The 26,357-nt window shown below is 46.1% G+C and overlaps 1 protein-coding gene across 1 annotated transcript in view; it reads right to left on the bottom strand.

The window, feature by feature from the left end:
• The window catches only part of OVCA2 (OVCA2 serine hydrolase domain containing), a 166,565-nt gene that overhangs the window by 55,524 nt on the left and 84,684 nt on the right, over window positions 1-26,357 (bottom strand). The window contains exon 2 of the mRNA XM_063956122.1: window positions 23,418-23,605. Within this exon, the coding sequence (XP_063812192.1) occupies window positions 23,418-23,605 (188 nt within the window). The remainder of the gene's footprint in view (window positions 1-23,417; window positions 23,606-26,357) is intronic.

Below are 26,357 nucleotides of genomic sequence, written 5' to 3'. Positions count from 1 at the left end.
ATGGAAGGATCTTAGGGGGAGAACTAGCGAATTGGGACTGTAGAGCATGTCTAAGTTGAAGGTATCTAAAAAAATAGGAGTTAGGTAAGTCAAACTCATCCTTCAATTGTTGGAAGGATTTTAGTATAGTATCCGTATAGAGGTGAGTTATGGAAACCACTGATTTAGGAGCCCAAACCTCCCTCCCCTCGAGCGCATGCAATTCAGGAAGCCATTTAGAGTACCAGAGGGGGGTGTCTGGGTCCAATCCGTCAAATTTCAAAAGGTCCCTTAGGGCCTGCCAAACCTTCACGGCCTGAAATATAATTGGGGGAAGAAACCAGGCCATGCTCCCACTCAACAACACCTGCAGGGGAGATAGGTCAGGGAAGTAACATTGAATGAACACCCAGTGTAGAGAAGTGACGCCATTATCCTGCACCCATGCACTAATATGAGTCAGCTGAGCGGCATAATAGTACATTTGAAAATTAGGTAAAGCCAGACCACCGTCGCAGCACAGCCTGGTGAGAGTATTCAGCTGTATTCTAGGACGTTTGTTAGCCCATATTAAAGAAGACAATACACTATTCAGTTTCCTAAAGAAGGATGGACGAATGTACACAGGGGATTGAAGAATAACATACAGAATCTTAGGTAATGTTATCATTTTAACAAGGCTGACCCTGCCAGATACAGTCAATGGAAGCTTACACCAAGTCCCAGATTTACGAGCAACCTGTTGCATGATCGGATCAAGATTCAAAGGTGTAAAGTCAGAGGGGTCATTGGTTACCTGAATCCCGAGATATTTAAATTTTGCCGTCCAACATAGCGGCAGGGAGATTTTAGGAACAGGGGGGGGGGGGCGGCCTATCACAGGCATAATGTAGGATTTAGACCAGTTGATATGAAGGCCTGAATACGCACTGAACTCCTCGATCAATTGCAACAAAGTAGGCATAGACCTGGTGTAATCCTGCAAAAACAACAGCATGTCGTCAGCGTAAAGAGCAATCTTATCCTCTCGAGGGCCGGTATGGATTCCCACGATACCCGGGTGCGACCTTATCAGACAGGCCAAGGGCTCGATGGCCAGGGCAAACAAAGTGGGGGATAGAGGGCTGCCCTGTCTGGTTCCGCGAGATAGGCGGAATGAGGGAGAGATATAGCCGTTTACTGAGATCCTGGCAGTCGGGTGCTGGTAGAGTAATTTAGTCCATTTTATAAAGTTAGGCCCAAAGCCCATACAAGTCTTGACTTCACATAGATAAGCCCATTCAATACTGTCAAATGCCTTGGCGGCATCCAGCGAGATCACTGCCGAGTCGGAGGGAAACTCATGTGGGACTTGTAAAATGGTATATAATCTACGCAAGTTAATAGAAGTGGACATCCCCGGCATAAAGCCGGTCTGGTCCGGGTGGATAATGGAGGTAATTACAGTGTTAAGCCGAACTGCTAAAATTTTTGCCAGGATCTTAGCATCGGTGGGAATCAAAGAGATTGGTCTATAGGATTTCGGGAACTTAGGGTCCTTTCCGGGCTTCGGGATCACTATAATAATCACCTCCGACATAGAGGGGGGAAGTTCGTCATTAACAAATATATCAGAATACAAGGCGTGAAGCCTGGGACCAAAAAAATCAATATGGGTCTTATATACTTCAGAGGGGATGCCGTCACACCCCGGTGCCTTGCCATTGGGAGACAGACCAATAGCTGCCGTCACCTCTTCCAGTGTCAAAGGTGCCTCCAACACTTCAGAGGCCTCAGAGGAGAGTGTGGGTAAGGGAATATTTCCCAAATAACTGGAGAGATCTAATGCCGAACACACTAACTGTGAACTATAGACCTCAGCATAGTAAGAATGAAATAACTGCGCAATGTCCGGCGTGGTGTCTACAAGGGAGCCATCACTACCGGACATATGGGTAATCGTAGAGCCAGGGAGGTCGCAGTGTATCAGTCGAGCCAGCAGGCTACCAGGCCTGTCAACCTGCATATAAATATTAGTAGCCCGAAATAGAAGCGAGCGCAAATTTTTATCAGACAGATGAGCCAACCATGCTGACTGAGCGTGCTTTCAGTGCCGGGGTACCATCTACCAGGTAGCGGGACTCCAGGTCTCTGGCGTCACTCTCAAGGGCTCGCTCCCTCTCCCTGCAGGATAACTTATGAGCAGAAATTCGTCTGATATACGTACCCCTTAAAAAGGCCTTAAATGAATCCCAGACCACTGTTCCCGGACCCGACTCTACATTATCATTAAAATAACCCTCCCACTGAGCCACCTGGTCACAGCAGTCGCCCAGTTGTGTCAGCCAGGAAGGATGCAGTTTCCAATAAGATTGTCCCCTCTGGCTCTCCATAGCATTAGTCAACATCAGAGGGGAGTGGTCAGAGATACCCCGGGCCTCGTACTGGACGTCAACTACCCTGGGGAGAAGAACGGGAGACAGTAGGATCAGGTCGATTCTGGAAAACGAGCCATGCGTGCCGGAGAAGCATGAAAACTGGCTAGCTGTAGGGTGCCGAGACCTCCACACGTCCACCCACCGCAAGTTATTCAAAAAATCAGCAAATTTAGTAGGACCAGTACCCACCCCAGCAGCCTGCAGAGAGCGCCACTTGTCTAAAGCCAAATTCATAATATTATTAAAGTCAGCCAAGCAGAACACCGGGGTACAAGGAGAGGAGGCAATGAACGAAGCGGCCTGTTGGAACACATCATATGAAAAAGGAGTGGGGGGGGGGGGGGGACATAAACCGCCAGAATGTAGTAGGGCTGGGAACTCAGCTTACAGTCAAGAAACACAAGTCGGCCATACTGGTCAGTCTTGACCGTCACTAACTCAAAGTGTACCGACTTTCTTATCAGAACCGACACACCCTGGAAAAAGAGTAATGAGAAGCATGATAGGCCCATCCCACCCAGGGTCTTCTAAGTGACAACAACCTATTCCCCTCCAAGTGAGTCTCGCAGAGACATGCAACATCCGGGTCATATTTCCGAAGTGTATTCAAAACTAAGGAGCGTTTTATCTTATTATTCAAACCTCGAACATTCCATGTCAGAAACTTCAAATTAGCCATAATCCAGGTAGGGTTCTATGTAGCCCAGTAGGTAAACGTCCCAGCAAGTATTTCTGGAAATCATCAGTAAAGGCAAGAACAGTGCTTATCTTACATAATCCCTAAATCGCAATCCACAATATCCAATGCATCAAATATACTTCCCACATCAAAAAAAAATAAGAATTTACTTACCGATAATTCTATTTCTCATAGTCCGTAGTGGATGCTGGGAACTCCGTAAGGACCATGGGGAATAGCGGCTCCGCAGGAGACTGGGCACAAAAAGTAAAAGCTTTAGACTAGCTGGTGTGCACTGGCTCCTCCCCCTATGACCCTCCTCCAAGCCTCAGTTAAGATACTGTGCCCGGACGAGCGTACATAATAAGGAAGGATCTTGAATCCCGGGTAAGACTCATACCAGCCACACCAATCACACCGTACAACTCGTGATCTGAACCCAGTTAACAGTATGATAACCGTAGGAGCCTCTGAAAAGATGGCTTCCAACAATAAACAACCCGATTTGTTTGTAACAATAACTATATACAAGTATTGCAGACAATCCGCACTTGGGATGGGCGCCCAGCATCCACTACGGACTATGAGAAATAGAATTATCGGTAAGTAAATTCTTATTTTCTCTGACGTCCTAGTGGATGCTGGGAACTCCGTAAGGACCATGGGGATTATACCAAAGCTCCCAAACGGGCGGGAGAGTGCGGATGACTCTGCAGCACCGAATGAGAGAACTCCAGGTCCTCCTCAGCCAGGGTATCAAATTTGTAGAATTTAGCAAACGTGTTTGCCCCTGACCAAGTAGCTGCTCGGCAAAGTTGTAAAGCCGAGACCCCTCGGGCAGCCGCCCAAGATGAGCCCACCTTCCTTGTGAATGGGCTTTAACAGATTTTGGCTGTGGCAGGCCTGCCACAGAATGTGCAAGTTGAATTGTACTACAAATCCAACGAGCAATCGTCTGCTTAGAAGCAGGAGCACCCAGCTTGTTGGGTGCATACAGTATAAACAGCGAGTCAGATTTTCTGACTCCAGCCGTCCTGGAAACATATATTTTCAGGGCCCTGACTACGTCCAGCAACTTGGAGTCCTCCAAGTCCCTAGTAGCCACAGGTACCACAATAGGTTGATTCATGTGAAACGCTGAAACCACCTTAGGGAGAAATTGAGGACGAGTCCTCAATTCCGCCCTATCCGAATGAAATATCAGGTAAGGGCTTTTATAGGATAAAGCCGCCAATTCTGATACGCGCCTGGCTGAAGCCAGGGCCAACAGCATTACCACTTTCCATGTGAGATATTTCAAATCCACTGTGGCAAGTGGTTCAAACCAATGTGATTTTAGGAACCCTAAAACTACATTGAGATCCCAAGGTGCCACTGGGGGCACAAAAGGAGGCTGTATATGCAGTACCCCTTTGACAAACGTCTGAACTTCAGGCAGTGAAGCCAGTTCTTTCTGGAAGAAGATCGACAGGGCCGAAATTTGAACCTTAATGGATCCTAATTTTAGGCCCATAGACAATCCTGCTTGCAGGAAATGTAGGAAACGACCCAGTTGAAATTCCTCCGTAGGGGCCTTCTTGGCCTCACACCACGCAACATATTTTCGCCAAATGCGATAATAATGTTTTGCAGTTACATCCTTCCTGGCCTTGATCAGGGTAGGGATGACTTCATCTGGAATGCCTTTTTCCTTCAGGATCCGGCGTTCAACCGCCATGCCGTCAAACGCAGCCGCGGTAAGTCTTGGAACAGACAAGGTCCCTGCTGGAGCAGGTCCTTCCTTAGAGGTAGAGGCCACGGGTCCTCCGTGAGCATCTCTTGCAGTTCCGGGTACCAAGTTCTTCTTGGCCAATCCGGAGCCACGAGTATCGTTCTTACTCCTCTCCTTCTTATGATTCTCAGTACTTTTGGTATGAGAGGAAGAGGAGGGAACACATATACCGACTGGAACACCCACGGAGTTACCAGAGCGTCCACCGCTATTGCCTGAGGGTCCCTTGACCTGGCGCAATATCTGTCCAGTTTCTTGTTGAGACGGGACGCCATCATGTCCACCTTTGGTTTTTCCCAACGGTTTACAATCACTTGGAAGACTTCTGGATGAAGTCCCCACTCCCCCGGGTGGAGGTCGTGTTTACGTGGGCGACAGCCGTGATGTTGTCCGACTGGATCAATACCGGTTGACCCTGAAGCAGAGGCCTTGCTTGACTTAGGGCATTGTAAATGGCCCTTAGCTCTAGGATATTTATGTGAAGAGACGTTTCCATGCTTGACCACAAGCCCTGGAAATTTCTTCCCTGTGTGACTGCTCCCCAGCCTCTCAGGCTGGCATCCGTGGTTACCAGCATCCAATCCTGAATGCCGAATCTGCGGCCCTCGAGAAGATGAGCCTTCTGTAACCACCACAGGAGAGATACCCTTGTCCTTGGAGATAGGGTTATCCGCTGATGCATCTGAAGATGCGATCCGGACCTTTTGTCCAGCAGATCCCACTGAAAAGTTCTTGCATGGAATCTTCCGAATGGAATCGCTTCGTAAGAAGCCACCATTTTTCCCAGGACTCTCGTGCACTGATGCACTGACACTTGTCCTGGTTTTAGGAGGTTCCTGACTAGCTCGGATAACTCCCTGGCCTTCTCCTCCGGGAGAAACACCTTTTTCTGGACTGTGTCCAGAATCATCCCTAGGAACAGTAGACGTGTTGTTGGAATCAGCTGTGATTTTGGGATATTTAGAATCCACCCGTGCTGACGTAGCACTACCTGAGATAGTGCTACTCCGACCTCTAACTGTTCCCTGGACCTTGCCCTTATCAGGAGATCGTCCAAGTAAGGGATAATTAATACGCCTTTTCTTCGAAGAAGAATCATCATTTCGGCCATTACCTTGGTAAAGACCCGTGGTGCCGTGGACAATCCAAACGGCAGCGTCTGAAACTGATAATGACAGTTTTGTATCACAAACCTGAGGTACCCTTGGTGAGAAGGGTAGATTGGGACATGGAGATAAGCATCCTTGATGTCTAGAGATACCATATAGTCCCCTTCTTCCAGGTTCGCTATCACTGCTCTGAGTGACTCCATCTTGAATTTGAATTTGAACCTTTTTATGTAAGTGTTCAAAGATTTTAGATTTAAAATTGGTCTCACCGAGCCGTCCGGCTTCGGTACCACAAACAGCGTGGAATAATACCCCTTTCCCTGTTGTAGGAGGGGTACCTTGATTATCACCTGCTGGGAATACAGCTTGTGAATAGCTTCCAATACTGCCTCCCTGTCGGAGGGAGACGTTGGTAGAGCAGACTTCAGGAACCGGCGTGGGGGAGACGTCTCGAATTCCAATTTGTACCCCTGTGATACTACCTGCAGGATCCAGGGGTCCACTTGCGAGTGAGCCCACTGCGCGCTGAAATTCTTGAGACGGCCCCCCACCGTGCCCGAGTCTGCTTGCAGAGCCCCAGCGTCATGCTAAGGACTTGGCAGAAGCGGGGGAGGGCTTCTGCTCTTGGGAAGAGGCTGCATGGTGCAGTCTTTTTCCCCTTCCTCTGCCCCGGGGCAGGAATGATTGGCCTTTTTCCCTCTTGCCCTTATAGGGACGAAAGGACTGGGTTTGAAAAGACGGTGTCTTTTTCTGCTGAGAGGTGACCTGGGGTAAAAAGGTGGATTTTCCAGCCGTTGCCGTGGCCCCCAGGTCCGATAGACCGACCCCAAATAACTCCTCCCCTTTATACGGCAATACTTCCATATGTCGTTTGGAATCCGCATCACCTGACCACTATCGCGTCCATAACGTTCTTCTGGCAGAAATGGACATCGCACTTACTCTAGATGCCAGGGTGCAAATATCCCTCTGTGCATCTCGCATATATAGTAATGCATCCTTTAAATGCTCTATAGTTAATAATATACTGTCCCTATCCAGGGTATCAATATTTTCGGTCAGGGAATCCGACCAAGCCACTCCAGCGCTGCACATCCAGGCTGAGGCGATCGCTGGTCGCAGTATAACACCGGTATGTGTGTATATACCTTTTAAGATATTTTCCAGCCTTCTATCAGCTGGTTCCTTGAGAGCGGCCGTATCAGGAGACGGTAACGCCACTTGTTTTGATAAGCGTGTGAGCGCCTTATCTACCCTAGGGGGTGTTTCCCAACGTGCCCTAACCTCTGGCGGGAAAGGGTATAGTGCCAATAATTTATTAGAAATCAGCAGTTTTTTATCGGGGGAAACCCACGCTTTATCACACACCTCATCTGACTCAGGAAAAACCACTGGTAGTTTTTTCACACCCCACATAATACCCTTTTTTGTGGTACTTGTAGTGTCAGAAATGTTCAATGCCTCCTTCATTGCCGTGATCATGTAACGTGTGGCCCTACTGGACATTACGTTTGTCTCGTCACCGTCGACACTGGATTCAGTATCCGTGTCAGGGTCTGTGTCGACCATCTGAGGTAACGGGCGTTTTAGCGCCCCTGACGGTGTCTGAGACGCCTGAACAGGCACTAATTGATTTGTCGGCTGTCTCATGTCGTCAACAGTTTTTTTGCAAAGTGCTGACATTGTCACGTAATTCTTTAATTACTACCATCCAGTCAGGTGTCGACTCCCTAGGGGGTGACATCACTAACACAGGCAATTGCTCTGCTTCCACATCATTTTCCTCCTCATACATGTCGACACAATCGTACCGACACCCAGCACACACACAGGGAATGCTCTGATAGAGGACAGGACCCCACTAGCCCTTTGGGGAGACAGAGGGAGAGTTTGCCAGCACACACCAGAGCGCTATATATATACAGGGATAACCTTATATAAGTGTTACTCCCTGTTATAGCTGCTGTATTTATTTATTAGCTGCCAATAGTGCCCCCCTCTCTGTTTTACCCTGTTTCTGTAGTGCAGGACTGCAGGGGAGAGTCTGGAGCCGTCCTTCCAGCGGAGCTGTGAAAGAAAATGGCGCTTGTGTGCTGAGGAGAAAGGCTCCGCCCCCTTCACGGCGGCCTTTTCTCCCGCTTTTTTCAGGAAACTGGCAGGGGATAAATGCATCCATATAGCCCAGGAGCTATATGTGATGCATTTTTTTTAGCCATATAAGGTTTTTATATCGTTTTTATTGCGTCTCAGGGCGCTCCCCCCCAGCGCCCTGCACCCTCAGTGACCGGAGTGTGAAGTGTGCTGAGAGCAATGGCGCACAGCTGCAGTGCTGTGCGCTACCTTATTTGAAGACAGGAACGTCTTCTGCCGCCGCTTTCTCCGGACCTCTTCGCTCTTCTGGCTCTGTAAGGGGGGCGGCGGCGCGGCTCCGGGACCCATCCAGGCTGAACCTGTGATCGTCCCTCTGGAGCTAATGTCCAGTAGCCAAGAAGCCCAATCCACTCTGCAGTCAGGTGAGTTCGCTTCTTCTCCCCTTAGTCCCACGATGCAGTGAGCCTGTTGCCAGCAGGATTTACTGAAAATAAAAAACCTATTTAAACTTTTACTTCTAAGCAGCTCAGGAGAGCCACCTAGCTTGCACCCTTCTCGTTCGGGCACAAAAATCTAACTGAGGCTTGGAGGAGGGTCATAGGGGGAGGAGCCAGTGCACACCAGCTAGTCTAAAGCTTTTACTTTTTGTGCCCAGTCTCCTGCGGAGCCGCTATTCCCCATGGTCCTTACGGAGTTCCCAGCATCCACTAGGACGTCAGAGAAATAAACACAAAAACAAATTCAAACACAAGAAAAATAACAAACTATAGAAAGAAAAAAACATGCAAAAGGAACAGCAACGAACTGTTTGCTGACATCCACCCCCCCCCCCCCTCCCCGTACACCACCCCTAACTTCGGCATACTTATATCCCAAACAACCAACTCTAACTACCAAGAGCTAAATTCTCAGCAAAACCCTTAACCAAAATCAAGTGAGCAAGGAAAAGAAAAGTCCTGAGCCACCAAAGCCAAGGGGGGGCTCCCTGGACAATGGGTGGAGTCCTCCGGTGAGCCCAATCAAAACATAAGCAATGCAGGACATCAGTCCGGGGCCAGCTGACGAGCACCCGGTGCATATCTGTCCAGCCATTGGGCTGCCTCTCTAGGGGAATTAAAGAACTTGGTTTCCCCATCCGCTACCACCCGGAGTCGAGATGGGAACAGCATGGAGTAGGAGAGGTTCAGGTCTCCAAGGCGCCTCTTAATAGGCATAAACTGGGCTCGATCTTTCTGGACGTCCGCGGCAAAATCAGGGAAAGCCGACACGGTAACCCCATTCCTGACAAGGGGGCCTTTCGTGCGTCCCAGGACCGAGTCACGGTCTTTATAATGCAGAAATTTGGCAATGAAGGTGCGGAGAGGAGCGCCAGGAGGTAGAGGACGGGATGGTATCCGGTGTGCACGCTCCACCGTAAACTGTGCCGTGAAGGATTCAGTGCCGTACATCTCCTTTAGCCACGATTCAAGGAAGTCCTCAGGCTGAGAGCCCTCCGTCTTCTACAGCAGGCCCACAAATCGCACATTATTTCTACATAGCCGACCCTCCATGTCTAATAGCTTGGATTGAAGGGAGGAAACTTGCTGGGTCACCGTGGATACGGATTGTTTTATAGGGCCGCACATATCCTCCAGATTCGAGACACGGGTTTCCGCCTCACCCACTCTCTCTCGGATACGCTGGACATCCTGTCGAAGCAAGGAAAGATCACACTGCACTTTTTCCATCTTATCCGAAAGACGCTATTCAGACCCTGCAATGGCCTCCAGCACTTGTTGAAGGGATGGAGCCGAGGATGTCGTAGGGGAGTCAGCAGCTGTCGCAGACGGGGAATAGGAGTGAGACAGAGAAGCCCCCTGAGAGGGGGTCGGCAAGGACCGGGGGTTAGGTGGGTGAGGTTGTCTGGCAAACCTCTCCAGCTTAGCCGCAGCCGTGCGCTGGCCATCCCGAACCATGACGGACAAAAGGTAGTGATAACCACTCCAGCAGATTCACAGGTCAGAAGCGTAAAAAGGAGTCGACAGCAGTGGAGTCGTAAGCTTTCAGTGTGTATGAATGTTGCCGCAGCTGGCCGTCAGAGTAATAGGCAAACGGAAAGGGAGGTACAGGCAGCGTCCCAGAGTGTAGGTGAAAGCAGAAGCAATGTAATAATTAGTATGTAAAATGACAGCAGGTGAAGTCAGCCTGCAGTGTGATCCCAGAAGGCAGAATCTACTCACAGGGTACAGAAAAGCAGGCCAGGCAGCCCTTAAATGCATATATCCCTGCCAGGCTAGGATGATAGTCCAGAGCAGTGGAGCCGTCTGTGCAGCTGCTATTAAAATGGCCGCCGGGCTCACAGTGCCCTTTCCCCTTCTCCAGGAGTACCTGTGTGCCCTCCGGGTGTCAGGGCCCCGAACCGCAGCCTGTCAGGAGGAGGAGGGCAAGCCGCTTTCCCCCAGGTGATCCGCGGCGTCCAGCGGTGACGGCGGCCCGCCGCTCGAGCTCCGGGCGCAACGCGGCCGAGAGCCGCCAAAATTGAGGCCGGAGATCCAGAGGAGGCACAGGCCGCAGGACCAGAAGTGTGCCGCCGCAGCCGTACGGACCGCGGAGAGAGCGGAGAAGGACGCCTGCCGGTGCCCCGCAGTGTGGGGAGAGGAAGCAGGCTAGTCAGGCACACCAGAGGGGGTCAGGATTGTATTGCAGGATAAATCATCCAGGGAGCTCCCGGGACCTGCTGCCTACTCCTGTGCTGCCGTGGCCACGCCCCATGGGAGGCAGAATTAACATATGCAGAGAGAGTTACATTTGAGTGTGGTGCGTTCAATCTGCAATCTAATTTGCAGTGTAAAAATAAAGCAGCCAGTATTTACCCTGCACAGAAACAAAATAACCCACCCAAATCTAACTCTCTCTGCACATGTTATATCTGCCACACCTGCAGTGCACATGGTTTTGGCCAACTGCTAACAAAAATCCTGCTGCGATCAACTTGGAATTACCCCAATATGCAAATGTGAAATTGTAATACACATACACACACGCTAATAAACTTACCAGCAGCCTTACTCTTCCCAAACACAGTAGGCGTCATGCTTTATTTATTTTGGTAAGCAGAATGGTCCTTTTATTATTTAAAAGCAGAATATAAAAATTATAACCAAATAAATATATGCTTTTTGGATCAATCAGTCATTTTGTTCTTAAGATGGCTCCCCAGTGTCAGTAAACACTAGACTATGTAGGTTACCAGACACGTGTCTACAACGACAGTTCAGCCCATCTAGCTGCTTCCATGCTGCACACGGCGGTTACTCTGGCTATTAGCTGATGGTCATAATAATGTGACTCCACCGTGTAGTCGGTAGAAGCAAATACATTTTATCAGAAACAAAAACAGCTGGTCTCTGTCAGTTATTACAAGTAGGTTAAAGATTAAGAATATGCAATACTAATACTTTTAAAGAGACATATATTTGACAAAAAAAAATGCAAGTTATTAATTCAACTTTAAGCACACGTAAACATGTTAAATAAACAATCAATATGTGCATGATACCGTATAATACATAGGCTCTCAAACTGTTTTGCTCTGGGACTCCCTCTGACAATAAAAATGTCTGCATGACACCAGGTGGTTTATCCTAGGGAATACCGGTGTACTACGAGAGGCAGTGTCCTGCCTACCTCTCTTGCTACCTGCACACATTATCCCAGTGCTCTGTAACCCTGCTATTAGACTACTGCCACAGCAGTTATACTACAGCCATCATCATCATCCTCCGCTAGCAACGTGCAAAAGATACTGATTAATGTAGGCTCAATACAGTAATTACCCATTTCACACATAAAATCCCAGCTCGGACCCGGGACACAGAGAACGGGTTGAAGCCCGGGCTATCCCTTTCACACGGTGACGACCCGGGATATTCCTTTAAAGATTACAAAATGAGACAATGGGTGATAATGTATTTTTTGCAAATCCTGTACAGTACAAATGTTCACCTGACTCATATAACATATAACGACAAGAAAACTGTGGCAGGAATTGTGGCTATTTAGCGCAGGGAGTATCAGTATCATGTCCTGCATTAGGTTAACGTTGCAGACTGCAGTTCCCATTATTCTCAATGGGCACTGAGGTCTGACACTACTTACCAAGCTCCGAAAAAGTTACCCCCTCCCCATTAGCTAACAGCATATTTAGATGCCCATCATAGTCTACAGCAGTGGTTCTGAAACTCCTCAGGACCCCACACAGTTCACGGTTTCCAGGTCACCCAGCAGGCGCACAGGTGTATTCATTACTCACTGTTATATTTTAAATGATTCACAGGTGGAGCTAATTATTTCACTTGTATTTCTGCGAGGAGACCTGGGAAACATGCACTGTGTGGGGTCCTGAGGACCGAGTTTGAGAAACTGTGTCTTAATGTAATCTCTGGGTGATGAGCTGTTATGAAGCATTTTGCTTTACCAGACAGGATACAGTTTCTTTACTGTAAGATATATATATATATATATATATATATATATATATATATATATATATATATATATGTGTATACATACACACACACATACACACACACACACACACACACACACACACACAGGTTGTATCCCTTATCCAAAATGCTTGGGACCAGAGGTATATAGGATATCTGATTTTTCCATATTTTAGAATAATTGCATACCATAATGGCGATGGGATGGGACCTAAGGCGATGGCTATAGGACACAAGTCTAAGCACAGAATACATTTATGTTTCATATGCACCTTATATATACAGCCTGAAGGTAATTTTAGCCAATATTTTTAATAACTTTGTGTTTTAAACAAAGTTTGTGTACATTGAGCCATCAGAATACAAAGGTTTCACTATCTCACTCCAAAAATTCCGTATTTCGGAATATTCCGTATTTTGGAATATTTGGATATGGGATACTCTATCTATATACAGTATATATATATATATATATATATATATACACACAGTATATGTATATATATATATATATATATATATACACACACACATACACATATATATATGTCCCAGGTCCCAATGTCACTGAAAAGGGGTGACAGGGCCAAAAAACTTTTACAATTAGAGACACGCTGGATTGTATTATTGGACACTCTGAGACCCAGGGGCCTCAACGCGACACTGGGGCTCAATCAACAATTTTCTCTAAATTTGTTTTGTTGTGCTCCTGATTTAATCAAAAAGTGGCTATAGGAGGATGCACCAAATTATTTGATCATTAACCACTGTTTGGATAACTAATGACATGTGATATATTAACCTTGTGAAATGTTATGCATTTATAAACAGTTAGGTGTGGAGTTTTTATATGCGCCTTATGTTTTTTTTCTTTTCATTTTTGTGTTCGGTTTTCACAACAGCTATCAAGCCCTATGGTGGCATCTGCTTAGTGAATTTCAACAACAGCATGACCCTGGTTATACAGCGTCCATCTCACATATATGATTCACTGAATTCCAAGTTATTGTTCTACATGTCTGATTTGATGCACAGTGTTTTTTGCAGCATGTGGTTTTGTTGTTGTTTATAGTTCCCTAGGCAACAGGCTGCGGCACCCGTTGGAATGGCCCGAGTGACGTCACTTCCGGCCACGTGATTGAGAGCTGGGCTAGAAGTCCTGACACCGGTAATCAGGCGATGCCATGCAGCTGGCTGTGTGGGGAAGAGGGGGGGGGGGGGGGGGGGGTTGAGAGGGGGTGTGTGCCTTAGGACACGTATTTATTGTTGATTGTGTGTGTCCTGATGATGGGGCGACTGTGCACCGAAACGTTGATATCAAAACATCACTTGTTCACTTTCATTGGAGACTCCAGAGTGCCACCTGATTGGATTTTATATATATTAGCAAGTTGCATATATATATATATATATATATATATATAGGTAGCAAACTGTGTAACAAACAGCGGCACTCAGAGACTGACACAGCGTGAATAAAGTGCTGGTGCTTTTAATTCATGGCTGGTAACTCCTAATTGTCGGATCGGCACTCTCCTAGCGATGGATATGTTGCTCAGGTGCCATCTGGAGGAATTAATGCAGGTAGCAAACTGTGTAACAAACAGCGGCACTCAGAGACTGACACAGCGTGAATAAAGTGCTGGTGCTTTTAATTCATGGCTGGTAACTCCAAGTTATATATATATATATAAAATGGAAAAAACGAGGCGGCACTCAGAGACTTTCACTTCTATAATATAATTGTGCAAATAGTGCAAATGGTCACATCAACGTTTCGGGGACCTAGTCCCCTTCTTCAGGATAACAGTGGTGCAAAACAAGAGTGTTTAAATAAGGTTAGAAACACTTACCCCCTGACCCCATTCAGTCACATGCTGCAGCGTTTCTCTCTGGCCGCCCGCTCAGGACTTCCGCCCGGCTCACTGGCGCCTCGACGGGACCGGAAGTGACGTCGCGGAAGCGAGCCGCGTCACCATGGCAACCGCTCGAGGCATACTCACTGTCTGAGCGTCTCCTCCTGGCCGCGTCTCTCTCACTTCCGCCCAGACGTCCACAAGTACCGAGAGATCTGGAGCCACATCACGGAAGCCAGCTGCGTTACCATGGTAACGCTGTCTGCTGTGAATACACATAATGCAAAACAATAAAAAAAGTGACAAAGTAAGAGGACCTTGAAAGGTCAATATGAAAGTGACATGTCATAATAAAGTGCTAGTGCAAGCTACAAAGCAGTTGAAAACATCAATTAAAAACATCCAAAGGTGCAAAGAGAAATGTACATAGTGACACCTCTAATATTATGATAACCTACTGATGTATATCAAATATAGCAACAACATAAGAACTCGAACATTTTTTGGTAACCTGTGGCTTATGAAGAAATGGTGAAAGCACGAGCGCATAGCGCCCAGACTGCATGGCTTCACAGTCTGGGCGCTATGCGCTCGTGCTTTCACCATATATATATATATATATATATATATATATATATGTATTGTTAACCTAAGGGTGGGAAAAGGTTGTGTAAATCTGGTGCACAAACACAAACATTTATGGTAAGGTTAAGGTTGTTTTCAATGAATGTTTAGTAGTGGATATGTTTAGAAATAGAGAAATAGAGACATTTACAGTAGTGATGTACACCGGACATTTTTCGGGTTTTGTGTTTTGGTTTTGGATTCGGTTCCGCAGCCGTGTTTTGGATTCGGACGCGTTTTGGCAAAACCTCACCGAAAATTTTTTGTCGGATTCGGGTGTGTTTTGGATTCGGGTGTTTTTTTCAAAAAAACCCTAAAAAACAGCTTAAATCATAGAATTTGGGGGTCATTTTGATCCCATAGTATTATTAACCTCAATAACCATAATTTCCACTCATTTCCAGTCTATTCTGAACACCTCACAATATTATTTTTAGTCCTAAAATTTGCACCGAGGTCGCTGGATGGCTAAGCTAAGCGACACAAGTGGCCGACACAAACACCTGGCCCATCTAGGAGTGGCACTGCAGTGTCAGGCAGGATGGCACTTCAAAAAAATAGTCCCCAAACAGCACATGATGCAAAGAAAAAAAGAGGTGCACCAAAGTCGCTGGATGGCTAAGCTAAGCGACCCAAGTGGCCGAAACAAACACCTGGCTCATCTAGGAGTGGCACTGCAGTGTTAGGCAGGATGGCAGATTTAAAAAATAGTCCCCAAACAGCACATGATGCAAAGAAAAAAAGAGGCGCACCAAGGTCGCTGTGTGACTAAGCTAAGCGACACAAGTGGCCGACACAAACACCTGGCCCATCTAGGAGTGGCACTGCAGTTTTCTAGCGAGAGGATGAGCGCTTCCATCCTCATGTGAATCTGAACCACTAGCCATGAACATAGGCCAGGGCCTCAGCCGTTCCTTGCCACTCCGTGTCGTAAATGGCATATTGGCAAGTTTACGCTTCTCATCAGACGCTTTCAATTTTGATTTTTGGGTCATTTTACTGAACTTTTGTTTTTTGGATTTTACATGCTCTCTACTATGACATTGGGCATCGGCCTTGGCAGACGACGTTGATGGCATTTCATCATCTCGGCCATGACTAGTGGCAGCAGCTTCAGCACGAGGTGGAAGTGGATCTTGATCTTTCCCTATTTTAACCTCCACATTTTTGTTCTCCATTTTTTAATGTGTGGAATTATATGCCAGTATCAATAGCAATGGCCTACTACTATATATACTGCGCACAACTAAAATGCACCACAGGTAAAGAATGTAGATGGATAGTATACTTGACGACACAGAGGTAGGTACAGCAGTGGCCTTCCGTACCGTACTGCTATATATACTGGTGGTCACTGTGTCAGCAAACTGCACAACTGAAAATGCACCACAGGTATAGAATCTAGATGGATAGTATACTTGACGACACAGAGGTAGGTACAGCAGTGGCCTTCCGTACCGTACTGCTATATATACTGGTGGTCACTGTGTCAGCAAACTGCAAAACTAAAATGTACCACAGGTATAGAATGTAGATGGATAGTATACTTAATGACGACACAGAGGTAGGTACAGCAGTGGCCTTCCGTACCGTACTGCTATATATACTGGTGGTCACTGTGTCAGCAAACTGCAAAACTAAAATGCACCACAGGTATAGAATGTAGATGGATAGTATACTTAATGACGACACAGAGGTAGGTACAGCAGTGGCCTTCCGTACCGTACTGCTATATATACTGGTGGTCACTGTGTCAGCAAACTGCACAACTGAAATGCACCACAGGTATAGAATCTAGATGGATAGTATACTTGACGACACAGAGGTAGGTACAGCAGTAGCCTTCCGTACCGTACTGCTATATATACTGGTGGTCACTGTGTCAGCAAACTGCAAAACTAAAATGCACCACAGGTATAGAATGTAGATGGATAGTATACTTAATGACGACACAGAGGTAGGTACAGCAGTGGCCTTCCGTACCGTACTGCTATATATACTGGTGGTCACTGTGTCAGCAAACTGCACAACTGAAATGCACCACAGGTATAGAATCTAGATGGATAGTATACTTGACGACACAGAGGTAGGTACAGCAGTGGCCTACTGTACCGTAATGCTATATATTATATACTGGTGGTCACTGGTCAGCAAAACTCTGCACTGTACTCCTCCTATATAATATTATACTGGTGGTCCCGACTCCCCAGTCCCCACAATAAAGCAGCACACCGAGCACAGATATGGAGTGTTTTTCAGGCAGACAACGTATACTGGTGGTCACTGTCAGTAAAACTCTGCACTGTACTCCTATATAATACAGCTGCTCCCCAGTCCCCACAATTAAGCAGTGTGAGCACAGATATATGCAGCACACTGAGCACAGATAAGGAGCGTTTTTTTTCTGGCAGAGAACGGATAAAACTGGTGGTCACTGATCAGCAAAACTCTGCACTGTACTCCTCCTATATTAATATAAAGCTGCTCCCCAGTCCCCACAATGATATAAGCAAGCACAAATATTTGCATCAACTCAACAATGAATAAACGGAGAGGACGCCAGCCACGTCCTCTCCCTAACATTTCCAATGCACGAGTGAAAATGGCGGCGACGCGCGGCTGCTTATATAGAATCCGAATCTCGCGAGTATCCGACAGCGGGATGATGACGTTCGGGCGCGCTCGGGTTAACCGAGCCATACGGGAGAATCAGAGTATGGCTCGGACCCGTGTAAAAAGGTTGAAGTTCGGGGGGGTTCGGTTTCCGAGAAACCGAACCCGCTCATCACTAATTTACAGTAGGATAAGGAAATGTTTATTTTGTTTTGTTGTTATGGTTCATCATACACTGTTTATTTTGCTTAAGCAAACAGGTTGATTTCTTTTATGATGGTTGGAACAGGAGACGAGAGGACTTTACTGGAGATGTGCCTTAGTTGAGGCTGGTGAGAGAGTGATTTTCTTATACAGTAAAAAAAAAAAAAAGAGTGCAGGTAGTCAGAAGAGTTACAAGATCTGATGGCAGAAGCATTACATCTATGTCTATTATGCAAACTGAGCTTGAGTCTTAAGGCCCGTACACACTGGTCGATATATCGGCCGTTCTCTTGAACGGCCGATATATCGCGGGACCGTCGGCCAGTGTGTACGGCCAATACGTCTGTGAACTCCGTCGTTCACAGACGTATCGCGTCGGCCGCGCAGCACAGCCGACGGCCAATATATCTACTGATATATTGGCACGTCGCTGTGTGTGTACGGGGCGGTCGGCCGACCGCCCGTACACATGCTGCGGCGGCCGGCGGTGATTGACAGCTGAACATGACGTCAGTCCCCGACGGATCGGGCAGTGTGTATGCTGAACACACTGCTCGATCCGTCCATAGATATATCTGCAGATCAATTGATCTGCAGATATATCTATTAGTGTGAACCCACCTTTAGATTGGTTGGATCCACCTACTCACCAATATTTTCAAGATTTTTGAAAGACTTTATTGAATGGACCTTTATAAGTAACTGATATATTTAATATAAACATATGTATAATTCACTGTTTTATTAGTCACATGATATAAAGGACTACGGGGGTGATTCAGACCTGATCGCCGTTGTGCGTTATCGCACGGAGGGCGATCAGCGATTAACTGCGCATGCACCGCAATGTGCACGCGCATCGGCAAACAAGAACAGGCATCGCCGGTCAGTGACAGGATGGTGCGAAAATTCCAATCGCACAGAGCCATTCGCATGTTGATTGACAGGAGGAAGCCGTTTGTGGGTGGTAACTGACCGTTTTCTGGGAGTGTCAGGGAAAACGCAGGCGTCCACAAGAGTTTTCAGGGAGGGTGTGTGACGTCAGCTCCGATCTGATCGCACTGTAGGAGTAAGTCCTGGGCTGCGCACAGACTGCACACACTGGTTAAAACCATTCACTGGTGAGTGAGGTGCGAACGGATTTGCAGCTGTCCGCTGACTGAGGGATTTTTAGCAGCTTGGCATACACATGCGATCGCACACTTGCACGGTGGTGACTATCTGATCGCAGGACAACAATTTTAGCAGCCTACCAATCAGGTCTGAATCACCCCCTATATGTAGACAAAAATGAAACGAAGATTCAGTGTGGAGTATAGACTGGTTATGCAATACAGCCAGAGTGGTCAAATCCTGAATGGAAATTTTACTTTAGTGGGATTTTATATTACTTGTTATACAGTATGTAATTATAGTGTTGATATTGTTAGATTTTATAATGTTCCTTATGTGTGTCATGCAGAAATATTATTATAATTAACAGTTTCTTATATAGCGCAACATATTCCGTTGCGCTTTACAATTGGAAACAACAGTGATAAAACAAACTGGACAATAACAGACAGACATAGAAGTAGGAAGACCTACTTGTAAGCTTACAATCTACAAGGAAATAGGCATTGATACACAAGGATAGGTGCAATCTATTACATAATAGTCCATCCAGACTGCACATTTTCTTGGTGGGCTGTATGTTAAGGTCACACAGAAGGTTTCAGGAGTATGTGAAATTGAGGAAAAAGAAAATATGCAAGGATATGTACTGTACAGACTGGATGTAATTAGACAGTAATGTTTATGATGGTTATGTTTGTGGTTCCAGAATTTGATAAGCTTGCCTGAAGAGGTGAGTTTTCAGGGAACGCTTGAAGGTTTGGAGACTAGAGGAGAGTCTTATTGTGCGTGGGAGGGCATTCCACAGAGTGGAAGCCCGAAAAATTCCTGCAATCATGGGAGCGAGCAATACATGTGGATGACACAGATCTTGTTCAGAGCCAACAGGTTGAGTTGGGAGATATTTTGATATAAGCAAAGAGAAAAATGTTGGTGTAGTTTGCTCAATAGCCTTATATGTAAGTAAAAGTAGTTCAGACTGAATGCGGTAGAATACAGGTAGCCAATGGAGGGACAGAGCGGATCAGCAGACGATGAACATCTAGTGTGGAAGATCAGCTTCGCAGCTGCACTCAGGGTGTATTGTAATGGTGAAAGTCTGTTTTTGGTAAGACCAGTAAGAAGATAATTGCAATAATCAATGTGGGAGGTAATGAGAGCATGGATAACAGTTCTGCAGTGTCTAGTGTAAGATATCTTCATATTTTGTTTTTGTTTTTTAGATGTGTGTAACATGATTTAGAGACAGATTGAATGTGGGGAACAAAGGACAGTTCAGAGTCAAGGATGACACCTAGGCAGCGATCTTGTGGGATGGGGTTGACAGTTATCGACAGTGATAGAGATAGGAGGTGGGTAACTACTATTGGCCGGTGGAAATATAATGAATTCTGTTTTGGAAATATTAAGTTTGAAGTGGCGAGATGACATCCAAGATGAAATGGCAGAAAGGCATTCAGTAACGCGGACCAATACAGATGGTGACAAATCAGGGGAGTATAGGTAGATTTGCGTATCAGCAACATACAGAGCAGAGGCATCGGAATGGGTGGGGCAAGGGGGCAGCTCGCCCCCCCAAATATGAGCGGCGCCGATCAATGTACACAGGAGCAATGTGCGGTCAGTTGAAAGACCGCACATCACATCCTCCATGCAGCGCAGGGGCCAGGCAACGCTCCCCCACCTCCCAGCAGAGCAGTGCAGCGATTCGAGGGTGTTTAGGGGGTGTGGCCTAATGCTGAGGAGTGCCCGTCTCAATGAGAGACCTGTGCTGTGCTACTGTGTAATCAAGTACAGTACTGTCTCTACCACTTGCTCCACTCCCTCTCTCCCTACCCCACTCTCCCTAACACTCTCTCTGCTCTTGCTCCTCTCTCTCTCTCTCTCTCCCTAACACTCTCTCTCCTCTTGCTCCTCTCTCTCTCCCTAACTCTCTCTCCTCTTGCTCCTCTCTCTCTCCCTAACACTCTCTCTCCTCTTGCTCCTCTCTCTCCCTAACACTGTCTCTCTGACACTTTAGCTCACTCTCTCTCCCTCTTTCTTACCCTGACACTCTCACTTTCTCTTTCCACCTCCTCCCCAATGTGGTGCCGCCTCCATTTCGTCGCCGTAGTAACGCTTCCTCCTCCCTGGTGGCTTCGCCCCCAGGGGCACCAAATGAGGGCCTATCTTGCTCCCCCAGACTATAAATGTTCTGACGCCCCTGATACAGGTAGCAGAAGGAGGTGGATTCAGAGAAACAAACACTGAAAGAGTGATTAGATAGGATGAGAACCAAGAAAGGGCTTTAAGTAGATTCTCTTCAGGCTGAGATTGGCTGTAACCTTTAGAGTTATACAAGACATGCAGTATATTGAGAGGCCTTACTTCTGCCTGTAACTTACATTAGTAAGCATCTAAGTTATTGCCTTATATGGTTTAGCAGCAGACATTCCAAGAATGACCATTACAGAAGATAAGCATTATGGATCAATTCTAGACAAAAGGTTAAAGAAACTGATTTGTCTTATATATGTTAGGAATATGTGTGCGAGATAAGCATTTTGGCTTCAATGCAGAATCTGAGATTGCAATAAGATGTCTGCTTGTATATAAATTGATTCCAGGAATCTGCTTAGAGATGGAAGGGGCCCCCTGGATGGATACTGTCTTATGTTAAGAAGAAGATGATGCATCTGCATTGCATGATCACATAGACAAAATATAAGTATTACTCATCTCAAAAACATTTCCAGGATCAGACCCTTTCTCACCCAGGATGTCACCAAGATCATTATCCACTCACTGATTATTTCCAGACTGGACTACTATAACCTCCTACTAACTGGCCTCCCTGACAATTACCTCTCTCCACTCCACTCTACCCTCAATGCTGCAGCCCGGATCATCTTCCTCACCATACGCACTACATCCATCTCCCCTCTCCTACAAGCCCTTCACTGGCTTCCCTTCCCTTTCAGAATCCAATTCAAACTTCTCACACTCACTTACAAAGCCCTCACCCACTCCTCTCCCACTTACATCTCTGACCTTATCTCCCTATACACTCCCACCCGTCCTCTTCGCTCTGCTAATGCACGCCGACTCTCCTGTTTTCTGATTACTTCCTCCCACTCCTATCTCCAAGATTTTTCATGTGCTGCTTCCTTACTCTGGAATTCTCTACCTCTCCCCCTCAGACTCTCCACCTCTCTACAGAACTTCAAACGGGCTCTTTAGATCCACTTCTTTACCAAACCCAGCCAAATCTCATCTTAACCCTCTGTCCCACGCTAGGTCTACCCCATCTGTGTCACCCCTGCCTGTCTGCCCCTCACCTTTAGAATGTAAGCTCTCACGAGTAGGGCCCTCTTCCCTCATGTGCTTATCCTTTTCTTACTTTAATAATCCTCTTCTGATGTAGTTATGCTTAGTTACCCTGTACTTGTCCTATATTGTCTTCAACTGTAAGTCACTGTTTTCCTGTTTTGATTATGTGCATATGTACTCTGTAATTGGGCGCTGCAGATCCCTTGTGGTGCCATATAAATAAAGTATTATAATAATAATAATAATAATAATAATAATAATAATAATACTCTGTTGTTTGTTACTTTTCTAAGAAAATATTTGTTGATTATATAGTCAGTCAATTAATTACCCGGTCAAACTATTTTCTCTGGTTATGAGAACAAAAAATCCACACAATACAGGATCCCTCTCCAGTAGAGTAAGCCCCAGATGACCGCAGATGCCAATACTGCAGGAGCTTCTTGCCAGTAGTGTTAGGCTGCTGGGGAGACTGAGAAAACCACTGTTTAGGAGCGATATAATCGCCAGTGTTCTAGTAGGAGTCCTGGATTGATGAATAGGTTAGAAAGTTAGGTTAGAAATTGCCATGATAATGAGAGAATAAGGACTGCTAATAAACAGACTATTACATATTATTGAATGTGTCTTATGGGATGTTTTTGTTATGTCTAGTGCCATGGAAGCTTAATGTATCAGCAAGTCCATAAATATTCATATTTGTGTCTAATAAAAACAAAATGTAATAATGTTTTACACCTGTAATCTCCAACTTTGTAGGCATTGTAGGGGGATGTAGTCAGGTGACCGGCGGTCAGCATAGTGACACCAGGATCCCGGCCGCCAAGATGCCGGCAGGGGGCCCAGGGCTATTCCCATTCGTGAGTGTTCATGACACCCATACAGTGGGAATAGCTCGCCCCCATGCCGGCATCCTAGCAGCAAGGATCCCGGCATTGGTATGCTGACCGCTGGTCACCCGACCCCAACCCATTGTAGGCATACCGTCCATACTCGGTTCTTTCATTTGCAAATACAAAATTGTAACTAAACATACTTATAAGTTATTTTGGTGTTATTATATTATTATACATATTCCTCATGAATTTGCTATATTTGCATCCTGGAGCTGTAACCCACAATTGTAACAGACAGGAGTCATGTGTTAATATTGTTATAGCCTTACCCGAGCATGGGATGACTAGGGGGGCACTGATCATCACAATCTCTGCACGGTTTTTCAGGTTCTTCCTCAGAGACCCCGTCCTCTCCCAGAAACTCTGCTCGTTCTGACGGTAACCGTGCAGCGCCAATATCCGCAAAACTTGTTTAGAAGAGCTACTTCCAACTGAGGGAGCTGCCATCTTGTTACAACTAGAACACAGAGAGAACAGCAACATGATCGTGACTGATTATGACAGAACCAATAGGTCATTGCACAAGTAGGCTTGGTCAATCTGCATAGGATTAATTTCATTCACTTCAACATAATAAACAAATAAAAATTTGGATGTGAGTAGTATCAAGTATGTTATAGATAAATGTACAAATAATCAGATATACTGCTTATCCACAAAAATGTGACGTGACCATAAGTGGTCTACAGTATGTACTAAGCCTTGGAGAGAGATAAAGTGGGCAGAGATAAAGTAACAGCCAGTCAGATCCCAACTGCCATGTTGTACACTGTGTTTGAACAATAACAGGAGCTGGTACTTTATCTCTCTCCAAGGCTTAGTACATAGACTCCTTTGTGACAGTGTGTGTGTGTGTGTGTGTGTGTGTGTGTGTGTGTGTGTGTGTGTGTGTGTGTGTGTGTGTGTGTGTGTGTGTGTGTTTATATATATATATATATATATATATATACAGGTATAATATATATTTTTTTTTCTTCGAGAAAAAGTAACAGATATCATAGACTTAGACATTTACTGATCAAAGATGAGCCCTTCCTTTGCCGTTTTCACTGGGGGAAGGTTCTCAAACTATCCCAATTTATTAAGAGGTAAGCCGCAGAAAAACACAGACTTTTCATGTGGTACTTCTCTCCGAGCAGCTTACTGGTGTTCCCATAGACCTCTATGGAGACAGTGGCATAACATCCACAGATGGTGACTGTGACGTGCGGTTTTGCCTCACCTGTCTTACTCCCGAGTTTTGACTATAAAAACAATTAGAATAACTTATAAATATCATCTCTTTATTCTAATCATCTTTATAGTCAAAACTCACCATCAAATCATATATATATGTGTGGAAATCTGGCTCTGAAACTAGCCTGTGTCTCCCCAGCCAGTGACCTTACCGCACATCACTGGATGGTGACAGCTATACCTGGCAATGTGCACCATCAAAGTCAGATTCCTTCTGGGTAAAACAACTATGCCATTCATATTACCATTTTGCCAGCAGAATTAGGAGAAGCAGCAGAATGGTAAATTGTGAAAGTACTACGTTACAGATTGCTGCAATAAGGGGCCATACATAATGATAGTAGCCACTGTGTCTCGCTACATAGAACGCTTACTGTTATACTATTGCATCCATGCTGTGTGTACATTATGTACACTGGTTTGTTCTGTATGCTGGTGCTGATGCACCAGCATAATGTACAATTGCATCAATGCTGTGTACAACTCCATCAATGCGGTGTGTACATTATACACTGGTCTGTTCCGGGGATTAGGTAAAAACTAGAAAGGTCCAGACCCCGGACCAGACTGACTCCCTTCAGCAATCTCAGCCACTGTGAAGCTAGTAGTGCTGTCTAGCGGGTGTCCCATCCACCCTTCAGACGGAATGTATGTGACAGGGGAATGTATGTGACAGCAGTCACTGGGGAGACGGGAAGGGAGAAAGTACAGCCTCCCCGTGTAGGCCTGGAGATGGGGTGAAAGTGGAACGGACTAGACGGGGACGGACAGAGATATGCACTACAAGCACCAGACATAGGGGGTCATTCCGACTTGATCGCTGGCAGGCTACTTTTAGCACTGCTGCGATCAGGTAGTCGCCGCCTATAGGGGTGGGGGGATTAGCTGCGCAGGGCTGCGATCCGCTGTGCAGAGACTGCACAAGCAAAAAGTTTGTGCAGTCTCTGCACAGCGCAAGACTTACTCACCCGCTGCAATGATCCTTCCTGGAGCTGACGTCAGGATCCCGTCCTGCATTCGGCCGGACACGCCTGCGTTTTCTTCGGCACTCCCAGAAAACGGTCAGTTGCCACCTCCGGCCGGCCTCTTCCTGTCAACCTTCTTGCGTTCGCCGCTGCAAACGCTTTCTTCGTTATTCTCGTCGCTGCCCGGCGACGGCCATCGCCAGGCAGTGACGCGCCTGTGCATTGCCGCCAGCGTGCATGCGCAGTTCTGACACGTTCGCACGGCTTTGAAAAACTGCAGCGTGCGAACAGGTCGGAATGACCCCCAAAGTTGCCTACCCTCCCTAACTGTGCAGGAGACTCCCTGAAATAGTAGCAATCTCCCTGACTCCCTGAATAGTGAATAAAGTCTGGTGTTAGTGATTATGCGCACCACTGGGATTTATCAATCCAAATACCGTATCTCGGCTTCAACCACATATATAGTCCTATCCAGATATCCAGAAATGTCTCTACAGGATCAGGAAATATTTGTATGTCAAGTTGTCCAACTCTTCCTTCCTGGTGATGTGACTCAATTTGTGCATATAGAGTCCACACCACCAGGAAGGAAGAGTTGGACAACTTGACATACAAATATTTCCTGATCCTGTAGAGACATTTCTGGATATCTGGATAGGACTATATACAGTATGTGGTTGAAGCCGAGATACGGTATTTAGATCAATAAATCCCAGAGGTGCGCATAATCACTAACACCAGACTTTGTTCATTATTCTTTTGCGGGTGAGGGTAACCACCCTAGTGATTGTAGCTGCACTATTGATTGAAGCACAATTTTTTTATATATTTGTATATTTCCCTGAATAGTGCAGCAATCTCCCTGATTACAACTTATCCCCATTATGCACCTGTTACAATTTTTGGGATAAAAAGAAATCAGTTCTAATCATTCAAATGGGCTCATCAGGTTATAAGGCACAATGATCCCTATGGCCACTTACAGTATATGGAACCTCTTGTAAAACA

This window comes from Pseudophryne corroboree, chromosome 2 (assembly GCF_028390025.1).
Source record: "Pseudophryne corroboree isolate aPseCor3 chromosome 2, aPseCor3.hap2, whole genome shotgun sequence".
In the NCBI taxonomy this organism is placed as follows: Eukaryota; Metazoa; Chordata; class Amphibia; order Anura; family Myobatrachidae; genus Pseudophryne; species Pseudophryne corroboree.
This window is presented reverse-complemented; position numbering and strand designations above follow the sequence as displayed.